The sequence below is a fragment of the Protopterus annectens genome, chromosome 2.part0 (genome assembly GCF_019279795.1).
Source record: "Protopterus annectens isolate FY-2018-M chromosome 2.part0, PAN1.0, whole genome shotgun sequence".
Classification (NCBI taxonomy): domain Eukaryota; kingdom Metazoa; phylum Chordata; order Ceratodontiformes; family Protopteridae; genus Protopterus; species Protopterus annectens.
The window spans coordinates 727,306,615-727,328,880 of NC_056728.1; the positions used below are offsets into that span (position 1 = coordinate 727,306,615).

The window sequence follows — 22,266 nt, forward strand, 5'->3', positions numbered from 1 at the left end:
CCAACACACACACAGACAGACACAGACAGACAGACACACAAAGGAAGATGATAAAGCCTTACTTTTCTTTTTACGCTATGGGGAACCCTGAGAATGTATAGAAAAAGGGAGAAAGATTAATTAGCTAAAGAAAGGCCAAAAAGGGACAAAATACTTCTTCAGAAAACTCACAAATGCTGTAGAACTCGGACCACGCTGCTTCCTCTCAGGCGGCAAATGAGATCTGAAAGGAGAGGGGAGACAGGGGCATTGTGGGTAAGGGGAGGAGCATGGAGCTCAGAGTCATAGCTGGAAAATGCGGCCGCGTTGGATCTGATGTGGATTCGACAGGTTGAAGAGCAAAAAAAGTAAATTACTTCAGATCTAGCATTAGAATTTGTGACAGCCACCTGAGAATCAGCGGCTTACTTTTGATCATTAAAATGACCAAGAGCAGCACCTTGGTAAAGTAGCCTTCAAGCTCAGACTTACTGTGCTGCGCACTCCCGTGTGCGCTTACTGATATTTTCACTGTGCATACTACATTTTTTCTGCATGTGTGTACAGGCATCCATGTTTCTTTACATAAATGTACAAATGCAGGTTTCTAGCGCTATCAAGTGTTCAATATGTAGTCTCAAACAAGGAGAAGACCGCTGGTACAGATACAAAATGACACTGAAACATAGTTAAAAGGATTGTGGGTCCTGTAATTTTATTAACAGGGTTAGCAAAACAAAATCCAATGGATTACAATATTTACAGATTATTGGAAAAATAAAGTAGTGATAAAAGCATGTCAAAACCTTTTTTGGTAGACATTACAAATTACCCCATCCCAATGGTAGGCCATTTAAGGTACCTGAAGGTGAAGCTAAATACACAATGAGCATTTTAGACAAAAAATATCCATAAGTACTAATGGACATTTCTCAGACCATTTCTGTTTTCAACATGAAACAAAAATCAGTTCAAAAGTAAGAAGCGTGCCTTCCAGGTGGGTACTCATATCAGTTCCACAGTAATGTGCTCTCTGCCACCAGACCAGCTAGCTGCGGTTATGTACCCTAGCTTTGATCTGAAGTCGACCACCTCAAACCTAATGGAAGTACAACAAAAATGCATTATCTGTGTAGCTGATGAGAAGTACTTCTGAAAAGCAATGTAATAGCCAAAGGGAACAGCTAGTTGATTACTCTACAACACAGCAATCCCCTATGACATGTGCCTGAAGTTTTTTTTTAAGTTAACTTAACAAAAACAAAATACAATGCAAATGAAATTCATATAGCAATGTAATTTAAAACAGCTTGTTTCTAGACAAAATAAAGTTCAAAATTAATGTTTTAGTAGCTGGTCTAAATGAAAAACTTTTGGTGCTGTGTTATTAGCATATAATGCATTGGTCTTAACAGAAGGCCCCTTCTGCCCTCTTAATGAAAGAAATAGCACAATCACCTGGAGAATACAGGTCTTGTTTCCTGATGCTACTGGTCTAAATTATAGTTAAACACTAATAAACAGCTTATCTGGAGCAAGTCTGACAACTCACATATAGTTTCCTAGTAGTTAACTTCCCCTCAATAAGATAAGAACAGTTAAAAACAATCACAGTATTTTAGGAGATTTTTTTAAAAAAGGTTGAAGATCTGCAGTAAGGTAACACTTTGTTTAACAAACATTTATATATAATATACATACCCTGTCCCACTTTTCTCCCATGGGCTGACCAGTTGCTGGACACTGCCCAGGAAGAACTGAAGAAAACAATGGAATACTTTCACTGGTTCCACTAGAAACAGGGGTGACCTAACAGTAGAAAAGTCGTGCTAGCTGATTTTTAAGTCTTCAGCATATCAGGAAGCAGCAATGTGCCAAATGGTACCACGGTGTCAATTCCAAACACCCTCTTCACTCATCCCCCCAACCCAAGTCACTGTAATTCACACAATGTTCCGAGTCATTTGGCTGGTTCCCAAGCAGTCATCTCTCCACAAAAGAGAAAAATGTGGCATGGCTTTAGTTCAGCTTCTTATTTAGTAAAGTTATTACACAAAAAGCAATTGTTCTACCATGTACCAGTTCTTGGAGATTAGCTTCACTTGTTGTCATGAGCAGCTTTTGACACAGTTCAAGTACGTTAATTTAAAAAAAAATAAAAAAACTACACTTTGCTGATTTTGTTTGCTTGGCTGTTTCTGTTTATTTTGGTCTTGATCTAGTTATCCAGAGGTTCATCTGAATTGTCTCTGGTGGTAGTGGTGGTGCTTTCTTCCTGAATTACAGTATCGAACTCAAGACCAGCAGCCACCTCTTCATTCTCCATTATTGGTGGCGTTAATGATGGCGTTGGTGATGCTGGTGCTGATGCTAATGCTGGAGCTGGAGCTAGAACTGGAACTGGAACTGGAACTGGAGCTGGAGCTGGAACTGGAGCTGGAGCTAGAACTGGAGCTGGAGCTGGAGGTGGTGATGGTGATGCCGGTGCTGGTGGTACTGACAACTGCGGCCCATTCATTACAGTATTTTCAGTCACCTGCCTGCCGTCTTTGTTCTCTGGTTTGATATTCAAGGGCCTGTAAGAGAACAGGAAGAAAAAAAACAGAATAAGCAACAGAAAGAGCACTGTGTGAACTGAAAAGAATCTCAAAACAGCATTAGCAGCCATCTTTTATGTCCCTAACTGGAAGAGTATCTTGAAGTACACTTCTAAAATGAAAATCAAGGAACATTCTATTCACAATGAGGCTACCAATCTCTAACAATAATGGGGTTACTAAATGCATGACAGAAAAAATATGTCTAGCTTCCTATTCCAAACACAACTCGTCCAATCTGCTATCTAAGTTAAGTTAGCTTTTTGCAATGCTAATACAAATATGGCAACATCTACAAACATCTCCAATGTGGTATATTCTGGACAGACTGTGCACTTCCTGGCTAACACTGTACATTTCTCTCCTGAACAATCCATTACTCATTTATGAAAACATGCTAAAATGACAAATGCTGGTTAATATATCCAATGCACTTTAGGAAAAAAAAAAAACATTTCAGTGCCACTGTTTCTCACATTCCGACCTTCCACATGCTGCCAATCTAACATGTAGGCTGCTTTGTTCAAGGACAAATCAACTGAAATGGGAATATTTTCTCTTTTTTTTTTTTGCTTCCTTATAAAGTGCTCGGGTATGCCACATACAAACAAAACAATAAGTACTCTTACAGACATCTGCCCCTATACACAGGTCATCTTACTTCCCCCCTCTGGTATTTGCCCTATTGTTTGTGACATCAGTCAGTTACAGACAGGAAGCTACATCTCAGACTTTTACACCTTAAAGGAAAACAACGGGATATCAAATCAAATATCTCTACCTGATGTCTCCCTAAAATCCTGTTATGTGATACAGCCTCAAAAAAACATAACCGCAGCTTTAAAAAAAAAATCCACTATTCTCTTTTACTGCTTAGGCTTCATACTTTTCCGTACTGTTTGACTTTCAGTTTTAAAACCAAGATGAAAACTGTCTAGTCATCTCTTAAATAATGATGTCACATCTGCCATAGCTCTTGCTGAAGGTCCTGGGAGGTTTCCTCCCCCAAAGTGACGTAAACACTGCCTTATTTGCATGCTGTACAGAATCCCTGTGATCCTCCCACATTGTGATGTCAACACTGCCTTTCCCAGCCCACTGTTAACCTAATAAATGGACTAGGTGCTGTGTGGAACTCCTTTTCTGTGTTAGCAAATCTGGTCGACTCTATTCACGTGAAGCACTTCTTCACCAGCGTTTTGCTACGTCATAAGTAAGGTAAGTCTTATTACTTCTTAATAGTGTATCCTAAATGTAATTTGTCCCTGTTTCTATGCCTCCCTAGCCCTGATATTGTGTCCTCCCAAGTTTTTAATTGCACATTAGTGGAGTTAATCTTTTTCTGTTTGTAAGGGTGCCACATGCTTCCCTTTCGCAGCTGCATTTTTAGCTTAGCCTACTAATTTTCATTTTGATCCAGGGTTTATATTTCCCCAGTTATGTTTAATGCTGGCATCTTTTGTATTCTTGAGTCGGCCTGTGTTTCTGTGCTTGCTGCCTTTGGGTTTCCTTCTGAAGTAAGTGTATTGCTGCTTGTAGTAATTGTATTACTGTCTAGTGTTTTTAGTTGCTTGCTGGTGTTTTTTAAAAACTATGCTGTATTTGTAGCTATATTTGGTTTTCTTTAGTTGATGCCTTGTGCTTCACGATTGTGGTTGCTGATGTGTTTTTTTTAAAAACCTTGCTGTATTTGTAGCTGTATTTGGTTTTCTTAAGTTTGTTGATGCCTCGTGCTTCGCGATTGCATGCTGCAGATGTTTTGTAATGTTTTCGGCTGTTTGTTTCTGTTGTTGAGCTTCGCGTTTCGGTCTTGTCATGTTTTTTATTTTTTTTTTAATATTAGTAATCCGTTTTATTGGTTATGCTGCTGGGCTTGCTCCGTTTTATTTGTTATGCTACTCTGCTTGCTCCGTTTTAGTGTGTGTGCCATCAAACCTGCTAACTACTTGAAACTTTGCCACAGCTGAATAATACCTTTTTTTTCTGTTAGCTGGGTAACTAAATTATTTTAATGTGGACGCTGGAGCCATTAGGCATAAAACTTATTTATTGAGTAATTCTGCAGCCTGTAAACATACTTATGAATAGTCAGCAAGAGAGTGGTAGTAGTCCAGGAGTGGTTTCTGCAGCTATACTTGTTACATGCAACTAGGCTAAGTGCATTTCTGGGTTCCCATGTAAGATTATTATAGCAAGTAAATATACAGTGATGTAGGCAATATAGAGGTTCAACATTTTGTCCATCACTATGTGTCCATAGCTTAGAAGTAGCCTCAGACACTTCACAATGCTCCGTTACACATAGAGCGCAGGTTCTTGTAAGATTAATGTTACGGTTGCTATCATATTCTTTGAGCCTGCGTGTTATTTTGTTTTTAAATTAATGAAAAACGTAAGGAAAATGAGAGCAATAGAAGATAGATGGGAAAGGAAATGAGGAATGTTGTTGCTTGTACAAGCACAGCAGCTTAGTCATTGTAAAGCTGCTAAGCAGCATGCCTTGAGTGAGAGTTGCTGCCAATTCCTATTGAAATAATGGAATCAGCATGGCATATATTTTTTTTGACTTTGTGATAAAGTTTGGTAGACAAAATACTATTTCTTTAGTCTGCAAAGTGATATTCTGCCTGTTAATGTAACATTTTGTGAGTGAGTATAGCACATAAGCCACTGAGAAGCAAAATCTGATAAAATCTCTAAGGCTGGTAAGCTTTTCTGATCTCAGTTTTCTGGTAGTGAAGTACATGCCTTGCAACCATTTTGTTTTTGTGGCCAGGGATAGCACTATCATGGTACGGGCTCTGAGTAAGAAGAAATAAAATAGGAGGAGGAACTTGCTAAAAAATACAGGTAACCTATGTAGTGCCCTTAGCTGGAGGCCTTCTAATGTCCATAGGATACAGCAAGGGGCAAGTGTGTGTGTGTGTGTGGTGGGGGTGGGGGTGGGGGGGCTGCTTACAAGCCAAAGCAGAGTGCTCTCCAGGGGAAAATGAATATTGGCTCAAACAGGTAGACACATACTCAAAGCTAACTGTAGCTGTTTGCAGACAGTTCAGACCCGGACTGCGCTTTTCCGTTTGTGCCTTTGTCCCACTTCTATGTATGGCTTTGTCCTAATTTCTTGCGCTGAGGTTCATAGGTATTTCAGGATCAATTTATCCTTGCTTTTGAACCAGATTTCTCTGCTTGGTTAGTACACTGCTATAAAATGTAAAAATAAAATCTAAATCATTGTAGAAGTAAAGCAGTGTGTGTGTCTGCGTGCGTGTGTCTGCGTGTGTGTATGCACTACCATAATTTTTTTTAAATATCGACTCAAAAAAGCATGTGGGTGCTGTCATGCAAGTCTAAAATATTTCAAGTTTATAGTGAATCATTTGTTAGCTATTTAAACAGGAAGGGAAAATTAAGTGGCAGACTGCTTTGCACAGCAGGGATTATTGCCAGTGCTATGTAGCTTGGTTTTAAATCTGACAGGAGTAGTGCAACAAAAAAAGTCTCCCACTGTAAGGGGGAAAAGGCTGAAAAGCAAACAGTACATTACTCTGGTCACCCGAGCTGTCAATCACATGCAGATAATGGGTCAAATTACCCTTGGCTCTTTGACAGCTAGGGAAGGTAGGTGTGAAGTGGGAGGGGAGATTCCTTGAAGAGCTAGATTTCAGCCTTCACAAAAGAAAGCAATTTAGCATTTCTAAGATGAAAAAGCTAGAAAATGCACCTTTCAGTTCTGTTCTGTAGCATTTGCACTGCTTGTGTTTTAAGTGGTCATTGAAAAAGGATAACATTTTAACCAAAAGTAGGGGATTTTAAGACTGCAGTGAATGCCTGTTAAGTCAATGAAGTGACAGCAGCTTAAGGCAAAACGTGGCAGATCTGATGCAATTTTTTGGAGACAAATAATACATTCTGGGATACTTAGAGGCAGAGTAAACAGTCTGAATTTTTTCAATATGCCAGACCCCATGTGGTCAGAGTCAGAAATTGCATCTAAAAATATCTAAAAAGCTCAAAATAGTCTCAGAGTGCTATTAAAATGTAGGAAACATCAAGCCATGATGAAATTAATATGTTTTTTGAGTCTGAGGGCGCGGTTGTCCTTTAAGGAAATAACTAGTCAGATCACGAAAAGTTTTAAAGTGGTGTAATGACTACAGTGGGCTTCTGTATTTTCCTTAAAAGTCCCCAGCTTAACACCTCAGTACATGTACATTGCAACTACGCAGCTAAATCTGAAGAGAGGCACAAAATAAGACACTTTTTCGAGGCTGACAATCAAATGTCATTTACAACAGAAAGGTCAGTAACTAAAATCAAAGGACATCACTGCAAAACACAAACTTTTCCCAAAGAGAGCAAACAAAAATCAGGGAATCCAAAGTATTTGCAATGCAAGCTACTGGAAAGCTACAAAGTCATAATGTTACAAAGAAAGTACAGTTGTGTACACTTACCATAAATGTAGAAGTTGAGTGTATTCACTGCTGCAGTCGTCAAATTTGGGGTAATCTGCTGGCAGGTTGCCCTGAGTCAGCCTGATTAACAAAGCCTTGGGTTCTGCGTCGGTTGCTGTCCCTTCTTCCATGACGTCAGGTCGTCAGGGGTATAAAACATGCAGCAGACGTCATTAACTCAGTTTCTTGCCCCAGATGTCAGGTGCCCCCCGAATGGGGAGCAAAATATAATCTTAAATTACAGCAATATACCTCCAATCAAAAGCAAATACACCAAAAAGGCTTTTAAGCATAGGAACAGAAAGTAGAGGTGTAGTCAGAGAAAAAACAGGGGGCTGGAGGGAGGGTAACCAGGGCTGCAACAGTGAATACACTCGCACATCTACATTTATGGTAAGTGTACACAACTGTACTATGTTCTTCGTGTTTCACTGTTGCAGTCATTACATTTGGGTAGATTCCCAAAGCCATGGTTGGCAGGATGGATTTATACAGCATTAGGACCAGCTATAAGGCCCTGCAAGACAGCAGTGGCAAAGCCAGCTCTGGATTTAGAGGAAATTGGTAAATGATAATGCTTGGTGTAAGTATGAACTGAACTCCAGGTAGCAGCTTCTAGAATATCCCTGGTAGGCACGCCTCTGAGAAAGGATGTAGAAGTAGATGCAGCCCTAGTGGAGTGAGGTCTGATCCCCTGAGGGATAGGTTTTCCATGATGCTTGTAGCAGAAATGAATGCAATGACTTATCCATTTAGAAATGGTTTGTTTTAAAACAGCCTTTCCCTCTGCCCCTGCAGCAAATCCTACAAGCAGTTGTTCAGACTTTCTTCGAGTTTTAGTTCTGTCCAAGTAAAATCTCAATTGTCTGTGCACATCCAATGAATGCAAAATCCATTCCCCTGTGTTCTGTGGATTGGGAAAGAAAGTTGGCAAATGAATGGACCGATTATGAGCCACACTGGATACCACCTTGGGCATGAAGGATGGATTGGTCCTGAGTGACATCCTGTACGCATGAAAAATGATAAAAGGCTCCACTGCCATAAGGGCCACTCAGATATCCTTCTAGCCGAAGTAATTGCCAGAAGAAAGGCTGTTTTCCAAGAAAGAAATTTTAAGTCTGCAGTAGCAGCTGGCTCGAAAGTTTCTCCAATAAAAAGTTAAGGTCCCAGGCAGGTGTTGGAGCTCTCCTGGGTGGTCTCAAGTTCTTGGGCCCTCTGAGGTACTGCTTGAGCAGAGGATGACAGAAGAGGGGAGGGGTCTGTGTTATAATGAGCTGAAATGGCTGAGGCATGGATTTTAATGGAGGAAAAAGACAGGCCCTTGTGAAGCATCTCAGTTAAGTATTGTAAAATCCGAGGTAAATTGGGCGCTGCCGTGCTCATTCCTTGAGAACGATTCCAGGCACAGAATCTTTTCCATTTGTCAGCATAAGATTTTCAAGTAGTAGGCCTTCTCGACTCCAAGATGACATCCATCACAGGTTTGCTGAGGGATGTTGAGGGTGAATTTAAGTGATTAGCCAAGCTGCAAGGTTCAATGTAGGGAGCTGAGGGTGCAGAATCTGGTTCTCCTGCCGAGACAGTAGGGAAGGTGTCTGAGGCAGGTGCCATGGGGATATTAGAGACACACTGCGCAAGAGCGGGCACCAGTGTTGGCGTGGCCAGTCTGGAGCAATCAAAATCATTTTTGGTTTGTCCGGTTTGACTTTTAGCAGAACGCTGGAGAGCAGAGGGGGAAAGGTGTAGACGGATAGGTTTTTCCAGCTGAAGGCAGAGCATCCACTTTCCAGGCTTTTTTGTGAGGAGTTCTTGTGCAAAACTTGTCCAACTGGTAGTTCTGGGGGGAGGCTGGGCTCCCCCCATCTGCTTGTCAACATGTTGAAAATCTGTGGTTCCAGTTTCCATTCATGTGGGTCCATGAGATTTCTGCTTAGTTCGTCTGCCAGAGTATTCAGTTTTCATGGCAGGAATTGAGCTTGTAGTTGTACTTGGTAGCTCAAGGCCATGTTCCACAACACCATGGCTAGTCTGCAGAGGGGGTAGGAATGTGTACCCCCCTGCTTGTTTATGTACCACATAACCGTGGTGTTGTCTGTCTTTACCATTACTTGTCCTGGATGAAGGTAGTCCTTGAAGGCTGTCAGAGCATTTTGTACAGCTAGCATTTTTTTTTTTTGATTGATATGTAGGTGCATTTGATTTGGGCTCCATTTGCCCTGAATGCACTTCCCTGCCAGATGAGCCCCCCATGCACAGTCTGATGCATCTGTAGTTAGGGTTTGGGTGGCAGGGGATGGTGTGAATGGCAGTCCCTTGTTTTGGTGGTAGGCCTCTGCCCACCACAGGAACTCTAGGCGTAGGCAAGGTATGATAGGAATCATTGTTTCCAGGCTGTGACAATATTGACTCCATAAACTTTTAAGTACCACTGAAGTTTCCTCATATGCAATCTTGCATATGGAATTAGAAGAATGCAGGAGGCCATGAACCCCAAGGCTTGCAGTATTCGTCTTGTAGATATAGCAAGGTTTTTGTGGCCACCTGTTTGAAGTAAGTCACCAAAGGAATTTGCTTTTCTGGTGTGAGGAAAGCCATCTGGGCAGTTGTATTAAAGCTGAGAGGGTACCAATTGTGATTTCTTTTCGTTTATGGTGTACCCTAGACAAGTTAGAACCCTTTTTACAAACGCCAGATGTTTTATAAGTATGGCCTGGTTTTCTGCCTGAATTAGACAATCGTCCAGGTATGGATATATTTGAATATTTCTTTGCCTGCAAAATGCAATTACTGGAGCCAAGCACTTTGTGAATACCCTAGGTGCAGTAGACAAGCCAAAGGGCAGTGCAGAGAACTGATAATGCAAGTAGCCTGCTTTGAAGCGTAGGTGTCATCTGCAAGATTCCCTGACTGGGATGTGCAGGTAAGCTTTTTTTAAATCTAGAGTTGCCAACCAGGCATCCTTGCCTAGCATAGGTAGTAACTGAAGAGTCAGCATCTTGAATTTTGGAATGTCCAGAAAGGTGTTTAGAGTAGACAGGTCCAGAATTGGACGCCATGATTTGTCTTTTCTGGGTACCAGGAAAAGTCTAGAATAGAAACCTTGTCCCTTCTCCTCTTCTGGTACTGGTTGAATAGCTCCCATGTTTAAGAGGGAAGTTCTTATTTTTGAGCCTCTGCCCACTGATTTGGGGGCAGGTCTGGCCATCCGTTTGGAGTTGGCAACGTGTGGAAAAGAAATCTGTATCCCTGGGACACTATATTTAAAAGCCATTTGTCCTGGGTTATAAGCTGCCAGTGTTTTGCATGAAGAGCAATTTCCCCGGCCCCACCAAAGGGGCGACTGAGAGGCAAGTGCTTGGTAATTTTAAAGGAAAGTCATTGAGACTGTTTACCATAGGGTGGCTTCTTGTTAGTTCCAGATTTGGAAGTAGAAGCACCCCATTGCTTAGTTCTGAGAGTCCATTGGGACTGAAACATGGTGCTTTTGTGTGTCTGGGTTTGGCTTGAGAGGATCTGGAAGGAGCTGGAAAGGACCAGTTCTTAGTAGGCCAGTGCCTACTAAATCTTGGAGGTTGCACTTGTAAGAAATCTTTCACAGTTTGCATAGATTTACCTTCATCTTCCATCTTTTTTAGAACTTCTTCAGCCTTATTGCCAAACAGACGGTCCTGATGCAAAGGAGCATCCAACAATTTTGCTTTAACATGATTGGGCAGAAATTGCTCCTTAAGCCAAGCATGCCTTCTAAGCACAGACCCAGTAACAGCAGCCCTGCAAGAGGCCTCTGAAGAAACAAAACCACATTGCAAAGTATGTTTTCCAACTTGTTCAGATGAATGCAATAAATCCTGTAAATTTGTATTTTCCACACAGTCAGAAATCAACATATTTTTCTGTTTCAGCAGTCCCATGATATGCTGCTGATATTTTAGCATATGAAATTGACAGTTTAAAGCCCTGATTGCCAAGGTTGCAGAAATATAAACCGTTTTACCCCATCTATCCAGTGCCCTGGAGCATCAGAAGGGGTAGGATTTTTAGCAGTAGAAACCTTAATGCCCTGGGGTCCCTGAGAAATGGTTTCTGGGTCCGCAACAGGATTTTTGAAAAGGAACTTGTGGGACTCAGGAACCCTGTAGTATCTGTCTGGTTTACTAGGAGCCGGAGGCAGGGAATCAGGGGCCATACTGGATTCTGAAAACACAATCAACAATGTCTAGTACAGGAGGTACAGCCAAAGGCCTATGCTGAGGAAGAAGAAGGAAATCCCTAAGCCTTTTTTTGGATTCAGAAAATTCATGACTTTCCCAGTGGAAATGCTCCCTTAAGGTATGTAAAGTTTCCCCAAAAGAAAAGTCCTCGGGGGGGGGGGGATGGGAGCAGAGGGAATGGAATCCTCTGCATCAGAATCTTCATAAGTAGGTATGGACAAATCCAGGTCATTAGAAGAGTCAGAAGAAACAGAGTCCTGTTCAGAAGATTCATAGTCAAGCTCAGGCCTACGCCTCTTAGAAGTGGGTGGGGGGGGTTCACTACGCCTCTTAGAAGTGGGTGGGGAGGGTTCACTACCCCCGATTAGAGTAATTAAATCTTCAGCCATTTTGATCACTTGTTTTTTTAGGCATAGGAGCCTGAACATGTGGCCTGGGTGTCAGTCTTTTAGACATAGATCGAGATTTAGGCCTTAGTATAGAAGGTGGAGTCGGTTTAATATGCAAGTCTGTAGGCCTGAATACACCCTCAGAAGCCGGTGCCTGCACAGCGGATCCGGACTCATCCAAGGTAGAGACATCTGCGGGTTCCATATGTGAAACATCTCGTGGCATACCGGACTCTGAATGGGTCTCAGTAGAGGCTTGCAAATCAGAAGTAGCGGGTATCAGGGGGCTGCAAAAGCGCCTCACTGAGTACCAGCAAACTGGCGACTGGCTTAGAAGCGCCGTTGGCAGTTTTGGACCTCAACAGCCTGTCTCTCTCTTTTTCTTTGCTTTTTTTCGGTAGTCGGATGGCTACCCGATGTCATTTCTGGATAATTGAACCGAGAACAGAAATAATTTTGAGGCAAAAATGTACAGATGACAGATAGTGCGCTGCGCTGATTAAATAAAGCACAAAACCGACGTCGTGGTCAGGGCCTAGGCAAGGAATACAGTAAAAATTAAAATCTTTATGAGGTATTCGCTTCCCACAAATAATGCAATTATTAACTTTTACTGACATCGGTAAGGAGCAAGAAAAGTTTCCCCAATGGGGTACTTAGCTTTAAGTTGAAGACTTCGGTTCTGAAACTTGAAAACGAAAATTTCAGGAGTCAGCCAACCGGCACTTGTGAACTGCTTCTGCTTCGGGCACCGCACGGCAAGAAAAACTGAGGTAATGACGTCAGCTGCATGTTTTATACCCCTGACGACCTGACATCATGGAAGAAGGGACAGCAATCGAAGCAGGACCCAAGACTTTGTTAATCAGGCCGACTGAGAGCAACCTGCCAGCAGATTACCCCAAATGTAATGACTGCAACAGTGAAACACGAAGAACATCAAAGGGTGTCAAACAGAAAAGCAGCAAAAACATGCTATGAACACTAATGAAGCAGCTGTGGTAACAGATACCAAGCCACTACATTCAGTCAAGAACATGGACTTAACAGCACAATACTGTGCTAACCACAAGTACAGTTGTAAGAACTTACTTAACAGTAGATGTTCTGCTGATCACTGGTGCAGTATTCCAAACACATGGGTTATCTCGCCAAATAACCTGGACATTCACAACCAGAGCACCAACACCAAAACCTTCCATACAGCTATACGCCCAATGTCGGGCTTAAGCCCAGGGGGGTAAGGGTACATAAGCAGATGTAGAACTGTAAAACCTCAGACTATCACCAAGCCAGCAGGACAGTAGACAAAGGAGGAAGCTAGAGCAGTAAGTCAGCCAAGAGGAGATGAGGCAGAAAATGGTTCCTCCTCAGTCTCTGAAAGAGGTAAGCAAATGTTAGAGAAAGGGGCTTGGCAGGGTGGGAAGGGATACTGCAACAGTGATCAGTTAGGAGATCTATGGTTATGGTACGTTCTTCAAAAACTGTATTATGTCCTTCCTTAGATCACTGTCGCACAACAGTTTGGAATACTGTGACTCCCAAAGCTTTTACTAAAGGGTGGCTGGGTGAAACACAGGAGAGCTGTGAAGCAGTCTACACAGAACAGAACTTGGCATCGACTCTGTAATGCTTGGCAAAAGTATGCCCTGAGGACTAAATGGCTGCTTCAAGGACAGCTCTAGAGTCTAACCCCTTGTAAAAGACTGCAAGGGAAGCTACTGCACTAGTAGAATGTGCCTTCACTGGTGAAGGCAAAGATTTACCATAGCGACTAACAAAAGGAGATGGACTTTGAAATCCATTTAACAATACGTTATATTGAAACTGTCTCCTTCCAGGAAGCCAAACTGTGTAGACCAAACAGATGAGCTGTCTATGCACATCTAAAGCGTGTAGAATTCTCTCTCTCTCTCTCTCTTACTTTGTGGGTTAGGAAAAAGTAGAGCTTGATGGCCTGATTGAGGGATAGCTCACTCACCACTTCCGGTGTAAAAGGAGGACCGTCCCCTCAAAGGTGCTCTTTCCTTACAGGAGATAAGTAAGGGATGCGATGACATCAGGGCCTACAGCTCGGCCACTCATTTAGCTGAGGTAAGGGCAACTAGAAGTATGGAATTTCAGGGCGGCAGAGACAACTTGCTCAAAAGACAGATGGATAAGCTCTTCCAGAACCAAGTTAACATCTCAAGAAGGTGGAATAGCTTTCCTAGGAAGTCTTAGGGGGACTTAATCCTTCATAAATTGTTTTATCTCAAGTCTACAAAGATTATGAGGGCTGAGAGGTGCACCTTGACTAAGAAGTATGCCAGACCAGCTTTTAAGAGCAAACACAAATAAGACAGGACTGTTTGGGGTCCCTATTATTTCACTGAAAGATCAGATCGAGCAGCATTTCGAGCATGCTGTTCTTTGAACCATTCTGAGACTGCATTACGGTAGGGATCGGGAAATTTGCCCTTTTCTCACTGTACTGCGAAGTCAGAGTTGGTATATATAATTAGCAGGGGGTGTGGGGGGGTTTGATAAATGGAATTTCCAATGAAATGCTGTTTGATGATCTGAAATGTTGATTATTTAATATAGACCCCTGTTTTAGGGTCCATTTATTAGCATGACACCAAACAGAAAATCTTTTCCACTTAGCTATGTAAGAGATAACCCTGCCTCACGTAGAACTCTAAGCATGTCCTCAGAAAACTGGTGTCCAAAAGGGATCAGAAGCCTACCATCAATAATGTCAGGCTGAGAGATGACAGGCTGGGGTGAAGACAGCCCTTCTGTTGTGTGAGCAACTCCACTTTGTAAGGTAGCTTGTGGTGAAGACCACTGACTAGATGGTTGAGAAGAGGGAACCAATGCTGCCTTGGCCAAAAGGGAGTCACCAGTAGGATATTTGGTCTTTCTCGCTCTCTCTCTCTCTCTAGATCTTTAGCAAGACCTATGGAGAAGAGAAGTGGAAGGAAAGGATAAGGGAAACTCCCTTACCAATGACCAAGGAAAGGCCATGGTGCTCATTTTCCATGCTTGAAGAAAAGGAGTACTGGAGCGGAAGAAAGGAAGCCATTTGTTGTAGATGGAGGAAACACTGTAGGATACTCCACTTATGGTCTATGTTTAAGATGACCTCCCTGTTCATCATCCATTTCTGAGGGTCTTCCCTTGATCTGCCAGGACATTGTGCTGTTAGCGGATACAAAGGGCTTGAAGAGCTAGCTCGTTTTTGTGGCATGATCCCACTCCAAAAGAAACCAGATCTTATGTACTACACAACTGTCATGAAGTCTGTAAAAATTCTGACAGGTCCCGAGGCCCTGATGAGGAAGATATGCAGGTCCCAAATTAGTGTCCACATCTCTTTCAGGTTTATGTGCTATTACTTCAGATTCAGTGGCCCTGAGGTCTCAGGGAGCCAGTCCATGCCTCCCATGGAACATGCAAAGCATCTGTGTGCAACTCTTGTTGCGGTGTCTCTAGTCTGACAGGTAGGGCTGGAATGACGTCTACCTGTGATATCCACCACTGGATTTCTTTCTTTAAGCAGGGGAGAGCAGGTGTCTGTATTTCCAGGGGATGGAGTGCAGAGACCAAATGATTTTAGGTACCACTGGAACTTTCTAATATGAAGGCTGGCAAACAGGACCATTGTTATGGCTACAACCATGAATCCCAGTGCCCTGAGGATTTCTCTTGCAGTACCAATCTGAACAGGACGGAGAGACTCTGTACCTTGTCTACAGTCAGGAAAGCCAGCATATGTTTAGTGTCTTGTCTGCAACCCAAGACCAGGTTTTGGGTTGGCTTCAGTGTGGATTTCTTGAAGTCGATTGTGAACTCTAGACTTTGGAGTACGAAATTGTAAAGCCTAATGGAATGAAATTTTGTGGGGAGGATGCCTCTATTAATCAAGTAAGGAAATATTTGAATTCCCAGAGTCCTGCAAAAAGCTATGACTGGAGTCTGGCACTAAGACCCTGGAGGCTGGAGAAAGTCTGAAAGGCAAAGCACAGAACTGAAAGTGTGAGAGTAAGCCAAAAAATCTAAAACTTCCTAAAGAACAGGTAGACTTGAACGTGGAGGTAAGCATCCTTTAGATCAAAAGACACCATAAAGGCGTGTGGACTGCAGTCTAAAGAGGGCTCCTTGAGAAAAATGTTGAGAGTGGACAGATCCAACAAGGGTCTCCATTTTCCTTTTCTTGGAACAAGGAAAAGTCTGGAATGGAACCCTTTTCCCATGTACTATTGTGGCACAGGTTCTATTGTATCTTGGTTGAGCAAGGCTTGAATGATGGCAGAGGGCAACTTTGTCTGATTTTGAGGTGGAGGCAGGGATGTCGTTGAATGGAAGGACATCCTTCAGTCATTCTGTAACTCTGCTGAACAATGGAAGGCACGCATTTGTTAGTGACAATGAGTTGCCACTTTCTAACAGAAGTGAGTCTTTTGGATAGGAGTAGATTGGGACTGAAGGTGGAGGTGGAAAGCAAAGGGTAGTCAGGCTGACTTGTCTTGGTAAGGAAGCCCCCCAGATTTAGAATCACTGTATGGTTCGTCTTGGAAACTTTTCCTAGGCATTTTCTTAGCCTTATGTGGCAGACTGGACCGCAGTAAAAAAGGCAGTGGGCTTCGCAAAGTAGTTTCTCCAGTACCTGTGAACCAAAGTATGGCATTTCTCCCAGTTCTTACAAGGTTTTAAACAAACTGGCTGCATTAGGGCTAAAATGACCAATCCCTATTCAAAGGAGTACGGCTTTAATGTCCTTCAGGAGTGACTGTTGTGTGTAGCCATGCATACCTTTGAATACCACAACTTGTAACAGCTATTCTGAAGGAGGCTTGTACTGTGTCATAGCTGCATTTGACACTATATTTAGCCACTTGTGAGGCCTGAGCTACCAGACACTGCCTGTTGCCCACTCACCGGTCCTTCCACAGAACTCAAGGATTTAAGTTTCCCAAGACAGACATCAAATTTAGTCATTTGGGTATGACAATTCAAGCTCTGATGGCTAGGGTTGAAGAGGTACTCATACATTCTTTCTCAATTTATCCACTGCTCTGCTGACTTTATCTGAAGTAAGGGCATTAACAGCAGATAGGAGTTTTGAAGGTTTTTCTGTAGCCATAGAAAAACACAGAAGGATCTGCTAAGGGATTCTTGTACAGAAACGTAAGGTAGGGGGTGGTGATTGAGAGTCAAGAGCAGTGGAATTAGATGCAAACACCAAGAAAAGCCTCCATGACAGGAGCAGGAGTGCCTGCCTCAAAGATAACTTTTTTGCACATCAGAAATGTGTTTCAATTCCCATTCAAAATGATTCAACATGTTACAGATGGGTATCCCCAAATGGAACTTCTACAACAAAAGAATCCAGGGAAAGGTAATCATCATTGGCCATCTGGCCTGGAGAATGGATTCAAGAAGAGTAAGCCTTCTTATCAGATGATGATTCGAAAGGTCTCTTTTGTGGTCTAAAAGGAGAGAAGCAGATGATGCAAAAGATCATGGCTTGACTGCTACTATGGCCTTAAACATACCCCGGCAGAAATCCAACATACTCCGGCAGAAATCCATCTACTCCTTTTCCTTGGATGTCTGGGGAAAGGAACATTTTCTGTTTTTTACTTTTTAGGTGTGTCATACACTTTCATAAGAAGCTAAGGTTCTGACCCTTGACATAGCTCGATAACAGACCCTGGTACTTCCTGTTCAACTAAAATTTGCGGTATACCTTTGGGTCTTTCTGAGATAATTATACATGTACCCCGTTCGCACCAGTGTAAGCATCATCAGTTGTTTGGGATGTGCAGACCTCAGATGCCCTCCAGCAGGTCACTGTAGTAGACAGCTGAGAAGGTGTTGGAAGTACAGTAGGCTCAGAGCCCTCAGGGTATACATCAAGAGTGACTACACAGGTATAATGTCTGGCCTGGGCCTCAAACTTCAACAAAGGCAAAACGTCACAGGTAAAAGTGCCAATCACCTTAGCTTGGGCAAGGCACTTAAGGTGCTGGGTTTTAAAATATGTGTTGAGGGAAGAAAGTTGCATCTGTAAGGTTTTAGGTATGAAGGACTGGCAAATCACACAATCCTTATAACTGTGCTTTGCACCAAAACAGAAGAGGCACTGGGACTGGAGATCCTTGTAGAGAACTGCACTTTCCCCTGCTAGCTGACATTTAATAAAGTCCCAAACACTAACAGCAGTAGTTTAAGTTTCCCTAACAGGGCACTTACCTGAATCAGTGAAGGCCAATGTTACCAACGACTACGTGTAGAACAAACCAACTGATACAGGACCAACGTTTGGACTGGTGGCGAGATGGTCTAAGGTTTTACACTCACAAGTCAGCAGGCTTAGATCATATGCTGGATGTATGGCTCTATGATCGGCCAGGGTACCAAAGTCTAACATTGAGGTTATTCAGGTTATATGGTGAGATACCACAACAGCTTGGGATACTGCAACAGATGGATAGTTCCCACTTGTCTGTGGTAATCTTTCCCAGTTTAAAATGGACTGAGTTAGCATTTTTGAGTGTGGTAGGGTAGGACTAAGGAGAGGAGGATTGGAAGTCGGTTACACTATGAGAGGGAGGCTTCCCAGATGTATGGTCCCTCTCTTTTTTTTTTTTCTGAAAATATTTTCCTTGGCATCTTCCAGAGCTTCAGGGGAGGGAAGTCTAGGTTTCCTGCTTACAACAGTAGGCTTGGCTGGGTAGTTTCCTCTGGTACACAGATACAAGTAAGTTTTGTCAGTCATTTACCTTGTTCCTGTAAAGTTTTAGTAAGTTAGCTGCCTGAGGTTTGAACAAAAGATTTTTGTCCAAGGGTGTATCAATGAGTTTAACTTTGAAATCCTCTGGCATGGGCTAGTTGCGCAACCATGAGTATCTGCGAATGACTATACCGGTTAGCAGATGTTCTAGAGGAGGTCTCCAAAGCATCATAATGGCATTTAGTACTGTGTATAGCCACTTGAGTGGCCTGATTAACCAGGGACAGAATTTGTTTAGACCCTGAGCCCCATGAATTCACCACTACCTTGTTCAAAGTGCTAAGGACAGATAACTGGGTCTGGCAGTTTCTAGCCCTGAAGGCCAGAGTAGAGGAAGTATAGAACTTTTTATACCACCGACCATGGCCCTGATGTCCTTGTCTCAAGGGAGGGCATTAGCATTAAGGAGCAACTTAAGTTTGTGAAGGATCAGCAGCCACAGGTTTATTATGCATGAACTTGCGCTCATCTGGTACTTTGTAGAATCTGTCTGGCCTTTTGGAAGCAGGAGGCTGTGAGTCGTGAGGTAAGTAGGTGAACTTAAATGCATCTGAAATGTCCTCCAGGACTGGAGGGACAGGGTAATTAGCAGGGGTGCTCACTTCCAAAAAGTTGTACTTTCTCTTTTGGACATGAGAAATTTACTTAGATCCCTTCCTCTTCAGAGGAAATGTTAACAATAACTTTGAGGAGTAGAAGCAGTTAAAGAAGGCAGTTTAAGGGCCCTAATAGCCTTGAGCAATCCTTGAGAAAAATGCACCCACTCTCCCAACCCACTCTCCCAACCCAGGAAGAGGAGGACTGGAAACTTAGTCTTTTTTTGTTTTTTTCTTTGGGGTGATGCACCAAGTGGGGACCCCTGACATAACTTAATTTGCTGTGGATCTCCCTAACTAAAATATGCAGGATGCCTTCTGGTTCCTCTGAAATGAGGATTCGCAGTTCCCCATTCTCAGTAGTAACAGGCTTTTCGTTACCCGAGATCCTTTGATACCATACTGGCTTCCAGTGGGGTTATGGTAGAGGGCATATGAGGTAGAGTCGGACGTACTATGGATTTTGTAACTGCAGCAGGTACGTCAGAGTTCGACTGGATACACCGAGTATCAGGGCCTTGGCCTCTCAAGCTTTTTCTTGTGAGGTGGAGGTTTGTCCAGTGTGGCAGTATTTGCAACTGAGAAACAGGCCAAATGCTTCAGTCGCTGGGTGTTCAAGACAATGATGTGCGAAGACAGATGGGATCCAAAAGTCTTGGGCAAAAGACTGGCAAATGGAACAGACCTTATAATCATGTTCGCCTCCTAGACAAGAGAGAGATCTTTGTAGGGAAGCTGCCTACCATATTCACACTTACCCGACTTACCTAACACTAAAATAAATGTAGCAAACAGGAAGGTTCCCTAACAGAGTACTTACCTGATCCTAAGAAGCTCACGGTACCACGACCAAATGAAGATAAGACAGACCGGTGAGAGACCTGTGCTTGGGCTGGCGAGAAGATAGTTGAGGATTTACGCTGAAATGCCTGACTACATACATCCACACTTGTGAGGTGAGGTCATACATCAGACGAATGCTCCAAGGAAAGTTTAAGCTTTGGTCGATACCCTGGCCAGATGACAGTGGACAAACCCAATTTGTTTAGAATACTGCAACAGTGATCTTAGTCAGCACAGCACATGACCCCCCTCTCCCCCAAACTCCAATCTTCTTGGATTCAGAGCTCTCACACAATGTCTAAACTGCTTGATGCTCACAAACTTTTCTTTTAATTGAGGCTGATGATTCCAAGTGTGACAGAAGCAATTATTTACTTAATCTACACAAAGTTCTCCATATACACAATGGTCAGTGAGCACAACTAATGTATAATAATGCAAGCAAAGGCAATTTAGCTGTTCACTCCCTGAAGTCATCCAATTCTACTGAACATGTACTTTGAGAAACCTCACTACACAAAGAGTCTCATCTGGCAGACAGAAAGAAACAGGTTAATAACTCAATTGCTAAATCCACCCTTAAACCAAAACAGGACAGACTGTAAAAACCCTCATAATGTAATTATGACCAGATGAGGTGGCACTGCATTCACAAATCTAAACAAGTCTCAGAATGTTGCATCTCCATGTAGCCCACACTATAGATGTCTCTTTGGTTATACAGCGCACTGTGTTCGCAATCATTCTAAACTTGCAGGTGTGCATGTCAGAACCAATGACACTGGACACATGTCCCTACAATGCAGAGGGATATGGATGCTCTCTTACAGATGTCCTTGCCCAGTTTGGTTAAGTCTGCAATTGTGAGATCCTTTCATCAGTATGGATGGCACATAAATGTGTGGAAAAAAAGATTAGTGTCTACAACAACTGGCTTAGATCATGATATCTACAGAGGGAAATTCAGGGCCTCTTTGCCTGAGAAGAAATGTGTAGGATCCAAACACCGTCTGTAATGGATGGGCTGATCCTCTCCTCATACAGGTGTAAGGTATTGAACAGACTTTTTCATCCTCCTAGTAACTTAGTGTCAAATCAATGAACATTTCAAGCTAATCTCTGCAAACAGTAAGGTCAGGGTGGGATTCATCAACTGTAGCAGCCGAAATAAACTAGGCTTGCAATTAATGGAACTGGGATTAACTGCTGTCAACAAGATATAGTTTAAAAACGTACCCTGCATCCCATAAAATGCCTGGTTAAAAACTTTCCACTTGATTCAGCCCACCAAAATGGTGGTGGCACCCAATTTTCACAAGTCAACTTTTCAGAAGTGGAGCTGGCTCATTCACTCCAATGGAGCTCAGGAAGTTTGTACTGTAACTTCTAATGAGCAGAGCCCAAGCTTTTGACAGAATCAAATTACGTCCTCACATTTCAAACGAATGTTCGTATCTCTGGAACCACAGGGGTTATGAAAGAAGTATAAATGGCAAACTCTTCAGCACAAACTATTTGTTTAGTGGAAGGTTCTAGGTCTTAAACCAAATTTTATAAGTCACAGAAACACAGTAACTATTACATTTGTAATACTTTGCAAACAACTTAACATCTCAGCAACCACTCAAGTTACATACATACTGTTCAGTAGCATTTTATTCATCTAGCTGAGAGCTTTCATATGGGGCTAAGGAGTTCTGTTTTACTTGGTTGCTGAGATATTTAGAAAAAATGTGAAAATTATATCTATAGAAATTAATATCATAAAACAGTTAATATCTATTTACCTGCAGTAGACAGAGGTCAGATATTAATCCAGTTGTGTTTGCCATTGTATATGCTTTAAGATGAAACCTTTTAAAACCTTGTACATGGTACAGCATGGTTTGTGAATTACTGATGCAAATATGAACAAGCACTATTTGACACCTAAAGGTGTCAGTAGGAGTTAATTGCAGATGCACCTGGAGGCATCACTCGGATGTAATGCGTTAAAACAAAACAAACAAAACAAGATGTGGCCATAAAAATGCTCTGCGATCAAGTTAAAAAAGTACAATTTTGCAACAAATCACACCCACTCAATTATCTCAAAAATATGACTAATCTCAACTGCAGAGTGCTAAAGAGAAAATAAAGGGAGAGACTGGATAATATGCATGATTTCAGAAAGAATGCTGTTGATAACTCCACAGCATAAAAACTCCTGCAGAGATATTTTAGAAATTTTACAAAAAATTTTATAAAGCATACAAATGTGGAAATGAAGAAAGAGCACACACGGAAATATTTACTCAAGCACTTCTATGGGCTAGGCTTGTAAAGGCCCCAGGGCCATTAGCCTAGTATGCACCTATGAACCTAAGGCTACAGGTACATGTGGCTCAACAATTAACAGTTAAGACAGGAGGAG

General features: G+C 42.4%; 1 protein-coding gene across 1 annotated transcript in view; it reads right to left on the bottom strand.

Moving 5' to 3' along the window:
- Positions 1-668: 668 nt before the first annotated feature.
- Positions 669-22,266, bottom strand: part of ZNF462 (zinc finger protein 462) — a 277,322-nt gene continuing 255,724 nt past the window's right edge. The window contains exon 13 of the mRNA XM_044061048.1: positions 669-2,555. Within this exon, the coding sequence (XP_043916983.1) occupies positions 2,198-2,555 (358 nt within the window). The 3' untranslated portion in view covers positions 669-2,197. The remainder of the gene's footprint in view (positions 2,556-22,266) is intronic.